At 48.3% G+C, this 21,647-nt stretch overlaps 1 protein-coding gene across 1 annotated transcript in view; it reads right to left on the bottom strand.

Moving 5' to 3' along the window:
* The window catches only part of GPSM1 (G protein signaling modulator 1), a 393,869-nt gene that overhangs the window by 270,129 nt on the left and 102,093 nt on the right, over nt 1-21,647 (bottom strand). The window contains exons 2-6 of the mRNA XM_075324733.1: nt 10,400-10,621; nt 3,528-3,663; nt 3,251-3,393; nt 1,872-1,995; nt 330-445 (exon numbers count right to left, since the gene is read on the bottom strand). Of these exons, the coding sequence (XP_075180848.1) occupies nt 330-445; nt 1,872-1,995; nt 3,251-3,393; nt 3,528-3,663; nt 10,400-10,621 (741 nt within the window). The remainder of the gene's footprint in view (nt 1-329; nt 446-1,871; nt 1,996-3,250; nt 3,394-3,527; nt 3,664-10,399; nt 10,622-21,647) is intronic.

Here is a 21,647-nt window from a genome sequence, read left to right as displayed (position 1 = left end):
TTCTGTAGAACTGTGGGTGATTATGGGGGCTATTGTGGGGGTTCACTGTCTCTCCAAACTTGGCCAAATGTTCATGTGTCTTCCAAAAGTGAAAGAGGAAGCGTTTTTTCTTCCCTGAAAACAATAGGATTGGGTGCGGATATTTAAACTACCCGATCCTTCTTTCTACCCCCACAACCAATCATATGTGAGGGGACAGTCACGAGACCCCCCATATACATTTGATGGTCCTGACAAAATTGTTAGTGTGGGAACGGGGGGGTGGAAGAGTCATGCAAATGTGGGATGAAATAAAAGACAGCAAAAAGACAAAAGCCGATGGCACTCACTTATAATAGTCAGCCGAAGCATCGAACTTGCCCAGGAATATGTGCGCGTTGCCCAGGTTGCTGTACGCCCTTCGCTCAGCAGCTTTGTCTCCAAACTCCTTAGCAATGGACAATCTCTGAGGAAAGGAACAAGATTAAGACAAAAGCATAAAAACAGCCTCAATTATTAGGGTATAGTCACACCGGCTTTATATGAGGAATTTGAAGCGAATCCACTTAGATATCTAATAATAGTCTCCATTTATTTTACCATAATACCGTATTTTTGGGATTATAAAATGCACTTTTCCTCCCAAAATTAAGCCAAAAATAAGCCAAATGTAGCTTACCCGGGGGTGGGTGCTGGAGAGGGGTAGCAGAAGGCAGGGGCATTGCTATGGGTGGTGCGCTGTGCTACAGGGGTGAGGCAAGGGCCATCCTGAAACTTCGGCCGTGCGGGCTTCAAATAATGGCGCCTGGAGTAGGCACATGCGCAGATGGGGCTCTCGGCTCAAGATCTCATCTGTGCATGCGCCGCCACCGGCCCAATGATCTCCCAGCAATGGACTTAAGTAAAATGGTGCCTGGAGGTGGCGCATGCACAGATATGATCTCAGCTTGTCATTGAGCGGATAGGTCAATCTGTGCACGCACCGACTCCAGGTGCCATTTCTTTGAAGCCCGCACCGCTGACAGTTTCTGGAAGTTCCTCCTGCCTCACAACATCTTGGATGCCCGCACCATCACCCTACTCCAGCACCGAGCCTGTCTCCTGTGACCCTACTCCACCACCGCCCCTGCCTCCTGTGACCCTGCTCCAGCACCGCCCCTGCCTCCTGTGACCTTGGCTCCAGCACTGCCCCTGCCTCCTGTGACCCTACTCCAGCAGCACTCCTGCCTCCTGTGACCTTGGCTCCAGCACCGCCCCTGCCTCCTGTGACCCCGCTCCAGCACCACCCCCTGCCTCCTGTGACCCCGCTCCAGCACCACCCCCTGCCTCCTGTGACCCCACTCAGCACTGCCCCTGCCTCCTGTGACCCCGCTCCAGCATTGCCCCTGCCTCCTGTGACCCTGCTCCACCGCTGCCCCTGCCTCCTGTGACCCGGCTCCAGCACCGCCCCTGCCTCCTGTGACCCTGCTCCACCACCGCCCCTGCCTCCTGTGACCCCGCTCCAGCACCGCCCCTGCCTCCTGTGACCCTGCTCCACCGCCGCCCCTGCCTCCTGTGACCCGGCTCCAGCACCGCCCCTGCCTCCTGTGATCATGCTCCACCACCGCCCCTGCCTCCTGTGACACCGCTCCAGCACCGCCCCTGCCTCCTGTGACCCGGCTCCAGCACCGCCCCTGCCTCCTGTGACCCTGCTCCACCTCCGCCCCTGCCTCCTGTGACCCCGCTCCACCATTGCTGCTGCCCCCCTCCAGTAAGACACCACCGGATTATAACACCGACCCCATAATTTTTTTTTCTCTAAATTTGGGGTGCGTATTATAATCCGCTGCGTCTTGTAAAACGAAAAATACAGTATTTAGATGTAGAGCAAAGGCACAAATAATGTTACTTACCTCTTTGTGAAAGGCGATGGCCTCATTAAAGTTGCCTAAGAGGTAGTGTGTGTTACCAAGATTTCCGTAAGCTCGGCCCTGAGCAGCCCGGTCTCCCAGCTCCTTTACCAGGGCTAAATTTCTCCTACAAAACAAGATCAGCAGTTATGAGTTCATTTTTCTGGATTCTTTAAGTAAATATCTAAGGTGGAATTCAGACGTCCATATATCATGGTCCATGTAGTGACCGCGGTTTCAGGACCGACATTGGCACTCCATAGACTCATAGGCGTACATGAGATCCCCGGCCAGTCCTGAAGTTGTGGTCCGTACGAAGACCGTGATTTATGAACATCTGAATTTGGCCTAAGATGTTTCTTCATCCTTCCAGATGAAAGTGAGAAGAAGGGTCAGGCATGCTGGATTTCAACATGTCCAGTCATCAGCAGCGCCTCATTGGGAGCTCATGTATGCTCAGGAGAGCAGAAGGTGCATGTGTATGTGAACACGGTATCTAGTAGATATGGCCACCCCAACATAGAAGCCATATCAAAAATTAAGGAAACCACTGTAGAAAGTTAGTTACTGGGGATATTTGGTCCCCATTTGATCATAGCCTACGCAATCCTCAACATTGAAATTGCAACCCCAGGAAAAAAAACGTCGTGCAATTATTGAAATCGTAAATATGTTAGTGATATGAAACTGCTGGAAAAAAATAAAATAAACATTCAGTATGGAGTATGAGCGCAACAAGCAAATAATCCCCTTTGGAGAAATGGCCGGACCACTGGTTCCACTATTGAGACACTTTATACTGCAAGTGAAATTAGACATCCCATAATAAGGCTAAGGCGTCGCATAGCGTCTACAGAAACCATCAGAAAGTGTTTGCACCACATTGGGCTACGACGTCCGGCTACTGGCGTCCATTGACCTCACGCCGCTGCGTTCAAAGTCTATCATGGTGGAGAGCAAAACAACACTGAAGGCCGGAATTGAGATCTGTCCTGTTCCACTAGCTGCACTGAAGACCACGTGGGCAACGTAACGAAGATACCTTCATGAGGAACGTCAAACTACTCCTTCTTTCAGAGTTATGGTATGGGGCGGCATAATGCTTAGTAGTCGGACCCCTCTAGTTTTCATCCCAGGTGCACTAACAGCTCAGCGTGACATTGGTGGTAGAACCAGTGGCCCAGACATTTCTCCAGTGTCTCAGGAGCCGTTTTCCAACACGTCCAACGCCGGGCCGAGTGTTGCTGATGCCACTGTGAGCCGTACTCAACTCTGCATAAAGGGGGACGTTTAGAAAATATTTTTCCATAATTTGCATAACATTAACCATTGAGGAGTGTCTTTTGTGATTTGTAGCTACAAACAGAAGATTCAATACTAACTCGTAATAGTCGGTGGCCTTCTGCAGGGTCTCTTTGACGTCCTCCGACAGATCTCCCGGGATTTGAGGCATGTTCCACGACAACTGCTTTCCTTTTGCATGGTAAACATTTCCAGCATTGTACAGCGCCCGAGCTTCACCCACCTACAGTCATGGGGAAGAGTGTAATCAATCAGTTGACTCCAAGGCCGGCCATGATCCTCCATATACAGCAACGTGGAGGTCACAATGCTGATGTGAACACAGCAAAGCACAAAAACACCCACTATACATTGTACCTTATCTCCCTGCTCCCGAGAAATGTCCAGATGCCTCTGACAGCAAGCAATGGCTTCATCGTACTGACCGAGGATCTTCAGCGTGTTCCCAAGATTGCCGCTGGCTTTTGCTTCCCCAATACGATCTCCAATGGACCTGAAAATAACGAAGACTGTGTTGTACTGGGACAGTGAATGTAGTCAATAAAAAAATTTATAAAATTGCATGGCCTATAAGTCTCCTTACACTGGAATGTCACAATCCACAAGAAGAACCATTCCCCCTTAGGCTTTGTTCACACAGGGCTTTTTGGGTGTGGTTTTTTTCCTGATCTTGTGGCAGGAAATCTCCTTTGAGTCATCTGCATTTTTCAGTGGCAGTTTTTGTGCAGATTTTCTACAAATTGGGATGTATCAATGAGAAAATGCTGCAAAGAATGTACATGCTCATTCTGTGAAATCTGCAGCAAAAACACAGGAAAAACAGTAAGGAAAAAAAATCTGCAGGTGTTAGTGTGTCTGTGTGCATGAGATTTCAGAAATCTCATAGACTTTGCTGGTACGGTAAAAAGCAACGTTTTATTAGCATGGATTTGCATAAAACCAAGGCAAATCTGAAGCAAAAATGTACCAAAAAAAGCCCTGTGTGAACATACTAAGGTCTTAAGGGGGCTTTACACGCAACATCGCTAACGAGATGTCGTCGGGGTCACAGAATTCGTGACGCACATCCGGCCTCGTTAGCAAAGTCGTTGCATTTGAAACGTACGAGCGACTGCTAACAATCAAAATGACTCACCTAATCGTTCATCGTTGACACGTCGTTCTAATCCCAAATATCGTTGCTGATTTTGGATGCAGGTTGTTGGTCGTTCCTGAGGCAGCACACATCGCTACGGGTGACATCCCAGGAACGACGAACAACACCGTACCTGCGTCCTCCAGCAATGAGGTGGGCGTTGTGACGACATGGACACCCAATGCCTCTCATGGGTTAAAGTTTCTTAACATTCAGCCAGACGTATTGTTCTTATGTGTGCTAAGTCATGTTTGCTTAGCTATTGTTTCTCCAGACTCTTCCAGTAATCATTGTATTGTAGTTGTGTATTGCTAATGTAATTACCTTAGTAGCCATTGTCTAGTCGGTGACTTCCAGACTACATGTATACCCTCAGTCTTTCTGTAGACATCATTTGGATGAACATTGTCCATGCAGCTTGAGATTCATCCAATGGGAGAGGCGATCTTGTCCAACCAATCGATGAGGACGCAGTGTATCCAAGTGGAAGGCTGTGGCTATAAAAGCGATTTCTTTAAGCCACCAGGTGGTTGTTGATGGATGCTGATGGATCCAGTCTAAGCTCTTAGGAGCTGACTAGAGGATCAGGATATCTTATGGCTTCAATCTAGGGACTCCGGTTCCGGTTGGAGACCATATCCACAGCCTAGGGATTTCGACCCCGGCTGCCAGGATTGTAACATCATACCAGGACTACCTAAGGAGGATACTCAGGTTGGGACAATCCGGTCACCTGTTACAGACTTTGCAGACCTCACACAGCTTCCTAAATCTGGCACTATTCCTATCTCTGTGGGTGCCCGCCGAAAGCGGGGTGCTGCTGGATTGGAGTAAGTGGCCCTGGAAGCTCTGAGGCATGGACATTCTAAATCCCTGGTGAGCCAGCGGAAGGGTGAGACTCTGTTGCCTGTTACATTTGTGTGTTTTGCTGGTTATGTGTTATGTGCCGTTAATTGTTTGGGGGATCCAATAAAGTCTAATTATTGTGGTTCCCTCACCCTGTGTTGTCTGAGTAGTGTTACGCCCACGGTTAAGGAGGCCGGCGTTCAGTTGGGATGAGCCCTGAGCCACGCGGTCTTTCTAAAGGCAGCGGGTTTTAGTGGACGAGAGCACCCACTGAGCCCCGTGTCTCCACAGGCGTCACTTTCTTTCGGCTGCTCTCTACCCCTCTTGGATGGCTGCTGGGTGACGTCGCTGTGACGCTGCACAAACCGCCCCCTTAGAAAGGAGGATCGCCGGTCACAGCGACGTCGCTAGGAAGGTAAGTATGTGTGACGGGTCCTAGCGATGTGCGCCACGGGCAGCGATTTTCCCGTGATGCACAAACAACGGGGGCTGGTGTGATCGCTAGCGATGTCGCTGTGTGTAAAGCAGCCTTTAGGCCAAGGGACTCAAACACGCGGGCCGCATGCAGTCCTTTAGGCTGCTTCGTGCGGCCTCCAGGCCCGTGCCCCTGTTCACTATTGCGGCCGGTGCAGGGTCTGCACTTTATGTCAGATGAATGTTTTGCTGGCGCTGCGCTCTCACGCCGCCAATACAATCATCTGACATAAATCGCTGCCAGTGGTTACTGCCCCTGAACCGGCCGCGATAGGGAACAGGGGCACGGGCCTGGGGGCCACACAAAGCAGAGATGAGGCAGCCGAGGGAACGCGGGACAGGTAAGAAGAATGATGTTTCGTTTTTTATGTTTGTGTATGTAAAGGACGGCACATTAACCCCTTAGCAACCTATGACGTACTGGGTATGTCATGGCTCCCTGGTACTTAAGGATCCATGGGTACGTCATGTCGAAATCGCGGCCCCGGTGGCTGTGATCGCTTTGCAAACACCTTAGCTTCGGGTAGGAAGGGACCTCAGGAGGGATGGTCTCCTCCCTCGACCTACGGAGGCTGTGATTGGCTGACTAACGCCGCTCAGCCAATCACAGCCACTGTAATGTTTTAGCCATTGAAAATGGCCAAAACATTGAAATCCAGCCATGATCAGTGCCCTCAGTTTCACCCGCCCCCAGCTCTGATTGGAGAGACCGGCCTTGTGACCAATATCTCCACTGTGGATCTGGGGCCGGAGACCGCTCCTCTCAGCTTCACTCCGGCATCTGTGGAAGCCGAGGAGAGCGATCGGTAAGTTATAGCGCCATTGCCCCCCCCATTACTACAGGATGGGGACAAAGTGCGCACATGACTATAGGATGGGGACTTGGATGGGCACAGTACTACAGGATAGGGACATTACTACAAGGGGACAAGGCTGGGGACATTACTATAGAATAGGGATAATGCTGGGGACATTACTATAGAATGGGGACATTACTATAGAATAGGGATAATGCTGGGGACATTACTATAGGATGGGACAGTACTATAGGATGGGGACATTACTATAGAATAGGGATAATGCTGGGGACATTACTATAGAATGGGGACATTACTATAGAATGGGGACATTACTATAGAATGGGGACATTACTATAGAATAGGGATAATGCTGGGGACATTACTATAGGATGGGACAGTACTATAGGATGGGGACATTGGCACAAGGGGGCAGGGATGGGGAACATTACTATAGATTGGGGACATTACGATAAGATGGGGACAAGGCTGGGGACATTACTATAACATGGGGACAAGGAGAAGGCACATTACTACAAGATGGTGACAAGAATGGGGAACATTACTTTAGGATGGGGACCAGGATGAGCACATTACTTATGGGATGGGAACTAGGATGGGGCACAATACTACAAGGGGACAAGAATGGGCACGTTACAACAAGATGGGGAACATTACTAAAAGATGTTGGTCAATATTTCTATATAGTGCTAATTGTAAGACTATTAGTTACAAGAAAAGGAATAAAATGTAAAAAAAAAATTTTTTTTTTTTATATATATATTTAAACAAAGAATGTGCATGTTTGCTATAATAAACAAGTGAAAATGTTCAAAATCAGTTATCTCAAGGTGTGTAAAAAAAAAATAAATTATATTATATATGGTACCAATAAAAATGTCACTTTGTCCTGCAAAGAATGTGGCCCCCCCCAAATTTTTTTTTTCCTCTGTGCAGCTCATACACCCAGCCGAGTTTGAGACCCCTGCTTTAGGCTATGTGCGCATGTTGCGTGTTATCATGCTTTTCCGCTGCGTTCTGCACCGCAGAGTAAAAGCATGCGCCTGCATTATCAGCACAATCTATGAAGATTGTGCAAATTCCATTCGCACGTTGCGTTTTAGATTGCAGCATTACGGCTGTTGCCAAGACGCTGCGTTCTAAAAAGCAACATGTGACATTTTTGTTGTGCGTTTTGGTTGCATTTTCCACCCACTCTCTCTCTCTCTCTGTCTGTCAATGTCGCTCTCTTTGTCTCTCTGTCTGTCGGTCGGTCTCGCTCTGCCGGTCGGTCTCTCTCTCTCTGTCGGTCTATCCCTTTCCCCCCCTCTCTCATACTCACCAGTCACTGACCGATCACCGGCGCAGCGCTGCACGGCTGTTACACTGCGGCGGTTTCTCCTCTTTTGAAAATGCCGGCCACTCATTATTCCATCTCGTATTCACTGCTTTCCCCGCCCACCGGCGCCTATGATTGGTTGCAGTCAGACCCGCCCCCACGCTGAGTGACAGCTGTCTCACTGCAACCAATCACAGCCGCCTGTGGGCGGGTCTATGTAGTGCAGTAAAATAAGTAAACAATTTTAAAAAACTGGCGTGTGGTCCCCCCCCCCTGGTGCAGTGGCAATCTGGGTAATAAGGAGTTAATGGCAGCCCATAGCTGCCACTAAATCCTATGTTAATCATGGCAGGCGTCTATGAGACACCCCCAATGATTAACCTGTAAGTGAAAGTAAATAAAAACATACACCCAAAAAAATCCTTTATTATTATTTATTATAAAATAAAAGTAAAAAAAACACCCTCTTTCACCACTTTATTAAAATCCCCAAATACCTCTCCAGGTTCGGCGTAATCCTCACGAGGTCCCACGACGCATCCAGCTCTGCTACATGAAGCTGACAGGAGCGGCCGTAGAACACCACCGCTCCTGCCAGCTCCACGCAGCAACTGAAGTGAGTCGCACTGTCATCAGTGCCGTCACTCAGGTTACCCACGGTCACAGGTCTCGGGTGGAGGACTCGAACTGGCCGCGGGTAACCTGAGTGATGGCACCGCTGACAGTGCGACTCACTTCAGTCCCTCAGGGGATTTGCGGTCACGAGTGAGTCCTTCACCTGTGATCACAAATCAAGCCGCGGCACACGCACAGAGTCGCGCGATCACAATGAAGTCAGGTGAAGTTCATCCGAGTTCATTCTGATCGCGCGGCTCTGTGTTGCAGCCAGCCTGGCTCTTTTTGACAGTGCAGTCCTACTCTGCTCTGCTGCAAGTCTATGGGGATGCAGCAGAGCCGAGCAAACATCCAGAATGCAGGAATTCTGCAGTAACAATGCGTCTCAGAACGCAGCTTTTCGGCTGCGTTCTGAGACGCACATGCAGTGACTTACAAGCAGCGGAATAGAACGCAACGTGCGCACATAGCCTTAGCCACACAATCTAATTTTGCACATTCACGTAGACAAGTTTTAATTTCATACACCTGATAGTAAGGCCATGTGCACACATTGCTTTTTTACATGCTTTTTTTTTGCAGTTTAATAAATACTGCAAGGATAAACGCATCCCAGCAAAGTCTATGAGAATCCTGAAGCGCTGTGCACACGTCGCTTCCTTTTTCCTTGCAGATAAAAAGAAGCAGAGTGTAAATTCTGCTTTTTTTCCTGCATTTTTCCCTCTCAATAGATAAAGCACGAAAAAAAGTATACATTTTTCCAGCAGCTTTTTTCCTGCCAAGAAATGCAGTTTTATGTGCATAAAAAAATCTGCTAAGTGTGTTGCCCCGGGGTTATGGGGTTCTCGGTCCCGGGCGGTGTATTGCCGGGGAGATGTTGGTGGCTGTTGCCCGCTTCCGTGCCCTGGGGGCTTTTTAAAAGGGGTATATTTACAGGTTAATTTAAATGAAAGTTTATTACGTGACACCACTTGCGGGTCGCGGTTATGTGGATGGAGCCGCCGCTGCATAGGTATCACTACTGGGGCTGGTGTTAGTGGCAGCCTGGATGGTAGACCCTCCGCAAGCAGGGCCGGGCCCCAGAGGATAGGTGATGTAGATCGGTGTAGAAAGAAGGAAGGCCACACAAGGGATTGCAGTGTAACTGGTTCCTTTACTCACAGTCAGATGTAAACTGGTCACCTGAGGCCGGCTGGTCTTGACCGCTAGTCCCTAGTCCCAGTGCCGGTGTGGTGACCTGGAGCCTTCTTTCTCCTGCACCTGTGTTTGGTTGGTGGGTCCCCGTGGCTTGCAGTGCCTGGGGGTCCCCTCCTGGTAGTCTCTTAACAGCAGTCCGTATGACGGTAGCGTGAACACTGTGGGGTCAGAGTCTCTGGTCCTGTCCCTGGTTCTCCCATGGCTACTGTGTCCTGAACTTCAAGGTCAGTGAGGTCCTGGATGGACCCCTCGCTGTGCAGGTGTTATCAGGTCTGCCTGGAGCGTTTGCCTGACCTAGGATTCTGTACCCCGTTGTTGCGTGGTTCCGGGTGTACTCCACCGTACTCCACCGGCAACCAACCACCTTGACCCTCAGGTCACCGTCACACTCCTCTCAGTGGTTCCACTCGCTCTCTCCATCACCGACTCACTCTGTTCTCTGAGCGTCCACTGTCCGCCCCTCCCACCTGGTGGTCTAGTGGACTGGATCGGCTCCACCTCTAAATGGCCAAGCCTGGCACCAGTCTATGGGGAATTTGGGGAAAAATAGAGATCAACTGGAATGTGTAGTTGTTCCCGGCACTGGTCTTCCGGGTCCCTGGGGGTAGGCCCTGCATCCTGGTGAGGATGCACTACCTTATAGCTCCCTGATGGCTTCAGGGGCTCTACGTGTGCACATGGCCTAAGCCTTCATGCAGTAAGAGTGTAGGAAAATCTATAACCAATCTGCAGTTGATGAATGCAAAATAGGGCTAAAACGCCTGTTCTTGCAAGTTACACCAAATCATAAAACATATAAAACAAAAAAAAACAAACCTCCTCTCACCTGGCGAGTGTAAGGTCGTGCTTGTGGTACTCCAGAGCCTTTGAGTATTCCTTCAGGTAGAAATATGCATTTCCCAGCTGGCTGTAGATGGCGCTCAGCGTCTTCAGATCCTCCGTCCCGACCTGGACCGCGGCCTCAAAAAAAGCGGCTCCATCCTTGAAGTCCCCGGCTTTGCACAGTCGTTCTCCCTCAAGTGCTAGCTCCAGACAGGAGGCCTCCATCCTGCAACAGACGCATACCACTGAGCATTACTCACAAAGGTCAATGGAAAAGTAAAATATCATCATCACAGCCCCCCGCTAGGACATTGGTGGTGCGTAATCTGGGGTCACCACTGAAGGGTCTGTAAAGAAAGCGTAGATCCTTTCCCGCTGCTTAGAACAGTCCATTTGCATCAAAGGCAGAGTCAATGCAATCCTCAGATCTGACATAGCAGGGCACTTGCCGAATCTCAAGGTCCCAGAGGCTTTGGCGACACTAAAAACAGGTATTGATATTACAAGGGCGAAAAATTGGGGAAGGCGAGTAACCATAAAATGCAGGGTCTATACAGGAAAACGTTTCAGAGGTGAGAGGCGCGACGTGATCAATGTTCTCCAGAAGCTGGAGAAAAAATACACATCAGATTAACTCGCAAAAGAAATGTACATCCTAAAATTAAGAGCACAATGTAGCGTCCCCCGCGATCTACACCTCACACACACGTGCATCTCAATAAATAGAAAATCATCAAAAAGGTACTTTATTTCAGTAATTCAATACAAAAAGGGAAACACATGTATTATATAGAGTCATTACACACAGAGGGATCTATTCCTATATATTATATAGAGTCATTACACACAGAGGGATCTATTCCTATATATTATATAGAGTCATTACACACAGAAGGATCTATTCCTATATATTATATAGTCATTACACACAGAGGGATCTATTCCTATATATTATATAGAGTCATTACACACAGAAGGATCTATTCCTATATATTATATAGAGTCATTACACACAGAGGGATCTATTCCTATATATTATATAGAGTCATTACACACAGAAGGATCTATTCCTATATATTATATAGATTCATTAGACACAGAGGGATCTATTCCTATATATTATATAGAGTTATTACACACAGAGGGATCTATTCCTATATATTATATAGAGTCATTATACACAGAGGGATCTATTCCTATATATTATATAGTCATTACACACAGAGGGATCTATTCCTATATATTATATAGATGATGACTCTATATACCGTAATAGATCCCTCTGTGTGTAATGACTATATATAATATATAGGAATAGATCCCTCTGTGTGTAATGACTCTATATAATATATAGGAATAGATCCTTCTGTGTGTAATGACTCTATATAATATATAGGAATAGATCCCGCTGTGTGTAATGACTCTATATAATATATAGGAATAGATCCCTCTGTGTGTAATGACTCTATATAATATGTGTTTCCTTTGTGTATTGAATTACTGAAATAAATTTACTTTGGATGATATTGTGATGTATTGGGGTGCACGTGTGTGATGCTGGTGGAGTGACTTCAGGGTATATTTGCGCAATGACTGGTCACCGCGTAGCCCCTCTCTAAAAGCCACTTTTCCCCTATGAGTCTTTAGATAAAAGAAAATGAAAAATGACAAAAACCAGAAAATATAAATCAATGCGGCCTAAAGTCTCCAGAAACCCCCTTGTGACAGAGGAGCTCACACGCAGCCACATCCGACACGTCACGTCTGATTTGGAGTTTGTATTAAATTTGATAGAAAATGTCTCGTATTTAAATTGGAAAAATAATAGCGCCATTGCCAGGATTTATTCTGTTACTGACGGAAATAGACGCGTTTATTGGAAACATTCGTCGGTTCCACAATGGAGCTCGTTACTGAAAAGTCCTCACGTCACACGTGAAAGTCCCCCTTTTATAGCCATTATGTATGAAGTTTGGCTTAGATAAAACATGTTTAATGCCGTGCCAAAAATACAATAAAAAACAGCTTTGGAGCGAGTGCACGTGATAATCCACACGTGGCACAGCGAACATTACACAGGACTTCTCCTAGGCACGAGATCGATCAGCACTAAATTACCTACTGCTGGGCTCGTAATTATAGATTACGTGTTTTTGTCCTTTTCTTTTAGTTATTATCTAAGAAAAAAAAAAAAGGAGAGAAGCCGTACAACTGCTGAACTGTAGCTCAGTGTCGGAGCGAGGGAATATATCCTACAGCTCAATGTTAGGGCTCCATTTAGCCAACAGGGCAGGAGAGGACGAAGGGGACCCACCCACTCCACACCGGCAAGAAGTCAATCCACAGATGGCCATAAATTACTGGTGTGTAATCATGAGAAATGACACAGGAAAAAAGTATTCAACATGTTACTGAAATTTGTGTTACCGCATTTTTCTTTGTATAAGGGTACTTTCACACTTGCGTTTATTTCCTTCCGTTACAATCCGCTCTTTTGGAAAACAGCAGAATCCGTTAACGGATTCCGCTGTTTCCCATAGACTTGTATGGGTGACGGATTGTACCAAAAGGACCTGCGTTGCTTCCGCTGGGCGACGCTCCGTTGCTTCCGCCGAGCGGGAGGAACGCAGCATGTAACGTTATTTTGAGCAGCGGAATGCTCTGGATTTCACTGCGCATGCTCTTTTTTTTTTTTTTTTTTTAAATCAAACTTTATTTTGGCTTGCGCTGGCCGAACGCTCAGCTGAGCAACCGGCCGCCGGCTGCAGGGAGCGATCAGCTGATCACCCGGCGGCCGGCTACTGGGAGCGATCAGCTGATCACCCGGTGGCCGGCTACTGGGAGCGATCAGCTGATCACCCGGCGGCCGGCTACTGGGAGCGATCAGCGGATTGTTCACAATAGTCTGCCGCTGGTAAAACTGTAAAAAAAAAAAAAACAAAACAAAACAAAACGAATTGCGTTGTTTTGTACGATCCGTTGCATCAGTTGTGCCATTATATGCAACACATCCGTTGCATCCGTTACACAACGCAATGCAACGGATACCGTTCAACGCAAGTGTGAAACTAGCCTAAGGCTACTTTCACACTTGCGTTGGATGGCTTCCGTTGCATTGCGTCGTGTGACGGATGCAACGGATGCGTTGCATATAATGGCACAACTGATGCAACGGATCGTACAAAACAACGGAAAGCTTTTTTTTTTCTTCTTTTTTTACCGGAAGCAGACTATTGTGAGCGCTCAGCTGAGCGCTCTCAAAAGCCGGCCGCTGGGCGCTCAGCTGAGCGCTCTCAAAAGCCGGCCGCCGGGTGCTCAGCTGAGAGCGCTCAATAGCCGGCTGCCAGGTGATCACCTGAGCGCTCTCAATAGCCGGCTGCCGGGTGCTCAGCTGAGCACTCTCAATAGCCGGCCGCCGGGTGCTCAGCTGAGCGCTCTCAATAGCCGGCTGCCGGGTGCTCAGCTGAGCACTCTCAATAGCCGGCCGCCGGGTGCTCAGCTGATCGCTTATATGAGGTTTATTTGACACAAGCACCACAAACTCCTCTGTAGTCCTTGAAGCTGCTGCCTTTGATGCCAACATAACTCACAGATGGTGGAAAATGCGAGAATGACGAGATCCACACAGGTCCTAAAAAATCAAGTGCTGGGGAAAAGTAGCTCTGCTAAATGGGAATTGCATCCTACAGATGACACAGGAGGAGTCTGATTTCAAGACAGAAGCCACGGAAGGGTTTGATCAGATGCTTTTCAGCCCTGTTTTTGGGATACTCTCCAGCACAATCTAGATTAATATCCCTTCTGAATTTTGTTAAAAAGGGGTGATCCACTACTATTAGATTGATGGCGATCCATAGGATGGGTCTACAACGTTAGATTGGCTGGGATCTGACACCCCGCACCCCGCCGGTCAGCTGTTCATGGTGTCGGCAGCAGTGGCAGGCAGCCAGAAGTGCTCAGTTCCGGAGCTGCTCTGTCTTCTGATAGTGGCCGCGGCCGAGTACTACACATCCACCTCCTATTCAGATGAATCCGAGGCAGATGTGCAGCACCCGGCCACTATCTGAAGACGGAGCAGCTCCGGAGGACACTGGGCATTTCTGGCTGCCTCCTGGGGGTGTCGACCCCGGCCGATCTGACAGTGATGACCTATCCTAAGAATCGGCTATCAATGTAAAAGTAAGGGATAACCTCTGTAAGGCCAGATTTTGCAGAGGTAGTGTCATGATTCACCTTTTGGTTCTGCTCCTTGTAGAGACATTGGGTTTTGTCTTGTTTGGTTGTATGTAATCCCCAGGTCCTTGTCGGGGGGCGGGGCTTGTTTGATGCCTCATTCCGATTACTCTTTACCAATGAACTGTAGAAGTAATAAAGTGGCTCAGTGGTTAGCACTGTAGTCGTGGTGGTGGTTCAGTGGTTGGCACTGCAGTCTTGTGGTGGCTCAGTGGTTGGCACTGCAGTTTTGTGGTGGCTCAGTGGTTGGCACTGCAGTCTTGTGGTGGCTCAGTGGTTGGCACTGCAGTCTTGTGGTGGCTCAGCGGTTGGCACTGCAGTCTTGTGGTGGCTCAGCGGTTGGCACTGCAGTCTTGTGGTGGCTCAGCGGTTGGCACTGCAGTCTTGTGGTGGCTCAGCGGTTGGCACTGCAGTCTTGTGGTGGCTCAGCGGTTGGCACTGCAGTCTTGTGGTGGCTCAGCGGTTGGCACTGCAGTCTTGTGGTGGCTCAGCGGTTGGCACTGCAGTCTTGTGGTGGCTCAGCGGTTGGCACTGCAGTCTTGTGGTGGCTCAGCGGTTGGCACTGCAGTCTTGTGGTGGCTCAGCGGTTGGCACTGCAGTCTTGTGGTGGCTCAGTGGTTGGCACTGCAGTCTTGTGGTGGCTCAGCGGTTGGCACTGCAGTCTTGTGGTGGCTCAGTGGTTGGCACTGCAGTCTTGCAGCGCTTGGGTCCTGGGTTCGAATCCCACCAAGGACACCATCTGCAAGGAGTTTGTACCGTATGTTCTCCCCGTGTTTGCGTGGGTTTCCTCCCACACTCCAAAGACATTCTGATAGGGAGTTTAGATTGGCAACACTGTCCCCATTGGGGCTTACAATGTATGTAAAGTGCTATGGAATTAATGTGAATAAATATTATATAGGCCACAGATTCGAGAAGACAACGCTCTGTAAGGTGCAGTATACAGTCATGGCCAAAAGTTGTGAGAATGACACCACAATGCTATTTTCACATGATCTGTTCCCTCTGGTGTTTGTGTTTGTCTGATGTTTACGTCACATACAGAAATATAATTGCAATCATATTATGAGACCAGAAGGTTCTATTGACATTAGAATGAGTTAATGCAGCAAGTCAGTATTTGCAGTGTTGCCCCTTCTTCTTCAGGACCTCTGCAATTCTCCCGGGCAGCTGTCAATCATCTTCTGGAGCAAATCCTGACTGATCGCTGTCCATTCTTGCATAAGTAATGCTTGCATTTTGCCAGAATTTGTTGGTTTTTTGTTTGTCCACCCGTCTCTTGATGATTGCCCACAAGTTCTCAATGGGATTAAGATCTGGGGAGTTTCCAGGCCATGGACCCAAAATCTCTATGTTTTGTTCCATGAGCCATTTAGTGGTCACCTTTGCTTTATGGCAAGGTGCTCCATCATGCTGGAAAAGGCATTGTTGGGGCCAAACTGCTCTTGGACGGTTGGGAGAAGCTGCTCTTGGAGGACATTCTGGTGCCATTCTTTATTCATGGCGGTGTTTTTAGGCCAGACTGTGAGTGGTGCGATTCCCTTGGCTGAGAAGCAGCCCCACACATGAATGGTTTCCGGATGGTAACAGTTGGCATGAGACAAGACTGGAGGTAGCGCTCACCTCTTCTTCTCCTAATAAGCTGTTTCCAGATGTCCCAAACAATCGAAAAGGGGATTCATCTGAGAAAATGACTTTCCCCCAGTCCTCAGCAGTCCACTCCCTGTACCTTCTGCAGAATATCAGTCGGTCCCTGATGTTTTTTCTGGAGAGAAGTGGCTTCTTTGCTGCCCTCCTTGAAACCAGGCCTTGTTCAAGCAGACTCCACCTCACAGTGCGTGCAGAAGCCTCACACCAGCCGCTGCCATTGCTGCGCTAGCTCGCCACGGCTGGTAGTCCCATCCCGCAGCTGAAACAGGTTTAAGATACGGTCCTGGCGTTTGCTGGTCCTTCTTGGGCGCCCTGGAGCCATTTTGGCAACAATGGAAGCTCTCTCCTTGAAGTTCTTGATGATGCGATAGATTGGTGACTGAGGTGCAATCTTTGTAGCTGCGATACTCTTCCCTGTTAGGCCATTTTTGTGCAGAGCAATGATGGCTGCACGTGTTTCTTTAGAGATAACCATGGTTAACTGAAGAGAAACAATGATACCAAGCACCAGCCTCCTTTTAAAGTGTCCAGTGGTGTCATTCTTACTTAATCATGACTGATTGATCGCCAGCCCTGTCCTCATCAACACCCACACCTGTGTTACTGGAACAATCACTAAAACAATGTTAGCTGCTCCTTTTAAGGCAGGAATGCAATGATGTTGAAGTGTGTTTTGGGGGTTAAAGTTCATTTTCTTACCAATATTGACTTTGCAAGTAATTGCTGTCAAGCTGATCACTCTTTATGACATTCTGGAGTATATGCAAATTGCCATTAGAAAAACTGAAGCAGCAGACTTTGTAAAAATTAATATTTGTAGCATTCTCAAAACTTTTGGCCATGACTGTAGTAACCGAGGCCAAAGCTGTAAACTATCCGCTCTGCTTCTTTGGGTCAAAGAGGATTTTCCATATATTTGCATGGAATTATTACATTGCTGCTTGCTTGGCTAGCCACCAAAATGACTGATTACACTAAGTCATGGCTTGATTACATTTAGCATTAGGAAGTCCTCGAATAAATGAATCTCAGGACGCACAATCCACATACCACAGCAGCGAGAGCCACAATTCATGGCATTCACATTTATTTTTAATATATATGTCTAATTCTAGGTAAATTGCCAACATATTTTCATATCCACTTACAGCAGGAGAAATAAGTAATGAACACATCAATTTTCTAAGTAAATATATATCTAAAAGCGCTACTGAAAAGAATTTCTCTCCAGATGTCAGTAACAACCCATCCAATCCACACTGGCAAAATAATCAATCCATAGATGTCCATAAATGTAGTGATATATAACAATGAAAAATGACACAGGGAAAAAGTATTGAATATATAAAGAAAGAGGTGGAAAGTCATGACACCAGCTGAAAGCAATCCTGCCACTTACTGAAAAATAAAATCAGCTGGTTCAACTGATGGCCTATTAAAAGTTGCCCCATTACCAAGGTGCCACACAAGAAACATCACATGATGGGTAAAACCAGTGAGCTGTTTTAAGACCTTCGCAGCCTTAACTCTTTGGAGGCCATAATACACACTATGTTTGGAGGGCAAAAGGCAAATCACCCCAAAAACACCAACAGTGAAGAGTTGAGGTGGTAACATCATGGTGTGGGGCCGTTTGCCAGCATACAGAAAACTTCATATAACTGGAGGATGAATGAATGGACAAATGTAACGAGACATTTTGGATGAAAAGCTGCTGCCTTCTAACAGGAGGATGAAGATGAAACGAGGGAGGACATTTCAGCAAGACAATGATCCCAAACACTCAGCCAAAGAAACCTCAGTTGGTTTCAGAAAAAAAAAAAAAAAAATCTGCTGAATGGCCGAACCGATCACCGGACCCAAATCCAATAGAACACGTCTGGAAGGAACTAAAGCTCAGAGTTCAAAGAAGGAGCCAGGACCTGGAGGATGTGAGGAGTGTGTGCGGAAGAATGGACCAAAATCACACCTGAGCAATGCAGGCGACTAGTGTCTCCATACAGGATGTGAGGAGTGTGTGCAGAAGAATGGACCAAAATCCACCTGAGCAATACAGGTGACTAGTGTCTCCATACAGGATGTGAGGAGTGTGTGTGGAAGAATGGACCAAAATCCACCTGAGCAATACAGGTGACTAGTGTCTCCATACAGGATGTGAGGAGTGTGTGTGGAAGAATGGACCAAAATCCACCTGAGCAATGCAGGTGACTAGTGTCTCCATACAGGATGTGAGGAGTGTGTGTGGAAGAATGGACCAAAATCCACCTGAGCAATGCAGGTGACTAGTGTCTCCATACAGGATGTGAGGAGTGTGTGCGGAAGAATGGGCCAAAATCCACCTGAGCAATGCTGGTGACTAGTGTCTCCATACAGGATGTGAGGAGTGTGTGTGCGGAAGAATGGGCCAAAATCCACCTGAGCAATGCAGGCGACTAGTGTCTCCATACAGGATGTGAGGAGTGTGTGCGGAAGAATGGGCCAAAATCCACCTGAGCAATGCAGGCGACTAGTGTCTCCATACAGGATGTGAGGAGTGTGTGCGGAAGAATGGACCAAAATCCACCTGAGCAATGCAGGGACTAGTGTCTCCATACAGGATGTGAGGAGTGTGTGCGGAAGAATGGGCCAAAATCCACCTGAGCAATGCAGGTGACTAGTGTCTCCATACAGAATGTGAGGAGTGTGTGCAGAAGAATGGGCCAAAATCCACCTGAGCAATGCAGGGACTAGTGTCTCCATACAGGATGTGAGGAGTGTGCGGAAGAATGGGCCAAAATCCACCTGAGCAATGCAGGTGACTAGTGTCTCCATACAGGATGTGAGGAGTGTGTGCAGAAGAATGGGCCAAAATCCACCTGAGCAATGCAGGCGACTAGTGTCTCCATACAGGATGTGAGGAGTGTGTGCAGAAGAATGGACCAAAATCCACCTGAGCAATGCAGGAGACTAGTGTCTCCATACAGGATGTGAGGAGTGTGTGCGGAAGAATGGGCCAAATCCACCTGAGCAATGCAGGGGACAAGTGTCTCCATACAGGATGTGAGGAGTGTGTGCGGAAGAATGGGCCAAAATCCACCTGAGCAATGCAGGGGACTAGTGTCTCCATACAGGATGTGAGGAGTGTGTGCGGAAGAATGGGCCAAAATCCACCTGAGCAATGCAGGGGACTAGTGTCTCCATACAGGATGTGAGGAGTGTGTGCGGAAGAATGGGCCAAAATCCACCTGAGCAATGCAGGGGACTAGTGTCTCCATACAGGATGTGAGGAGTGTGTGCGGAAGAATGGGCCAAAATCCACCTGAGCAATGCAGGGGACTAGTGTCTCCATACAGGATGTGAGGAGTGTGTGCGGAAGAATGGACCAAAATCCACCTGAGCAATGCAGGCGACCAGTGTCTCCATACAGGATGTGAGGAGTGTGTGTGCAGAAGAATGGGCCAAAATCCACCTGAGCAATGCAGGGGACTAGTGTCTCCATACAGGATGTGAGGAGTGTGTGCGGAAGAATGGGCCAAAATCCACCTGAGCAATGCAGGCGACTAGTGTCTCCATACAGGATGTGAGGAGTGTGTGCGGAAGAATGGGCCAAAATCCACCTGAGCAATGCTGGTGACTAGTGTCTCCATACAGGATGTGAGGAGTGTGTGCGGAAGAATGGGCCAAAATCCACCTGAGCAATGCAGGTGACTAGTGTCTCCATACAGGATGTGAGGAGTGTGTGCAGAAGAATGGGCCAAAATCCACCTGAGCAATGCAGGCGACCAGTGTCTCCATACAGGATGTGAGGAGTGTGTGTGCAGAAGAATGGGCCAAAATCCACCTGAGCAATGCAGGGGACTAGTGTCTCCATACAGGATGTGAGGAGTGTGTGTGCGGAAGAATGGACCAAATCCACCTGAGCAATGCAGGTGACTAGTGTCTCCATACAGGATGTGAGGAGTGTGTGCGGAAGAATGGGCCAAATCCACCTGAGCAATGCAGGCGACCAGTGTCTCCATACAGGATGTGAGGAGTGTGTGTGCAGAAGAATGGGCCAAAATCCACCTGAGCAATGCAGGCGACCAGTGTCTCCATACAGGATGTGAGGAGTGTGTGTGCAGAAGAATGGGCCAAAATCCACCTGAGCAATGCAGGCGACTAGTGTCTCCATACAGGATGTGAGGAGTGTGTGCGGAAAAATGGGCCAAAATCCACCTGAGCATTGCAGGTGACTAGTGTCTCCATACAGGATGTGAGGAGTGTGTGCGGAAGAATGGGCCAAAATCCACCTGAGCAATGCAGGCGACTAGTGTCTCCATACAGGATGTGAGGAGTGTGTGTGCGGGAAAATGGGCCAAAATCCACCTGAGCAATGCAGGCGACTAGTGTCTCCATACAGGATGTGAGGAGTGTGTGCAGAAGAGTGGGCCAAAATCCACCTGAGCAATGCAGGGACCAGTGTCTCCATACAGGATGTGAGGAGTGTGTGCGGAAGAATGGGCCAAAATCCACCTGAGCAATGCAGGTGACTAGTGTCTCCATACAGGATGTGAGGAGTGTGTGCAGAAGAGTGGGCCAAAAGCAACCTGAGCAATGCAGGCGACTAGTGTCTCCATACAGGATGTGAGGAGTGTATGCAGAAGAGTGGGCCAAAATCCACCTGAGCAATGCAGATGACTAGTGTCTCCATACAGGATGTGAGGAGTGTGCGGAAGAATGGGCCAAAATCCACCTGAGCAATGCAGGTGACTAGTGTCTCCATACAGGATGTGAGGAGTGTGTGTGCGGAAGAATGGGCCAAAATCCACCTGAGCAATGCAGGCGACTAGTGTCTCCATACAGGATGTGAGGAGTGTGTGCGGAAGAATGGTCCAAAATCCACCTGAGCAATGCAGGAGACTAGTGTCTCCATACAGGATGTGAGGAGTGTGTTCGGAAGAATGGACCAAAATCACACCTGAGCAATGCAGGTGACTAGTGTCTCCATACAGGATGTGAGGAGTGTGTGCGGAAGAATGGGCCAAAATCCACCTGAGCAATGCAGGCGACTAGTGTCTCCATACAGGATGTGAGGAGTGTGTGCGGAAGAATGGGCCAAAATCCACCTGAGCAATGCAGGCGACTAGTGTCTCCATACAGGATGTGAGGAGTGTGTGCGGAAGAATGGGCCAAAACCCACCTGAGCAATGCAGGCGACTAGTGTCTCCATACAGGATGTGAGGAGTGTGTGTGGAAGAATGGGCCACAATCCACCTGAGCAATGCAGGCGACTAGTGTCTCCATACAGGATGTGAGGAGTGTGTATGCGGAAGAATGGACCAAAATCCACCTGAGCAATGCAGGCGACTAGTGTCTCCATACAGGATGTGAGGAGTGTGTGGAAGAATGGG

The sequence above is a fragment of the Anomaloglossus baeobatrachus genome, chromosome 9, assembly GCF_048569485.1.
Source record: "Anomaloglossus baeobatrachus isolate aAnoBae1 chromosome 9, aAnoBae1.hap1, whole genome shotgun sequence".
NCBI lineage: Eukaryota > Metazoa > Chordata > Amphibia > Anura > Aromobatidae > Anomaloglossus > Anomaloglossus baeobatrachus.
This window is presented reverse-complemented; position numbering and strand designations above follow the sequence as displayed.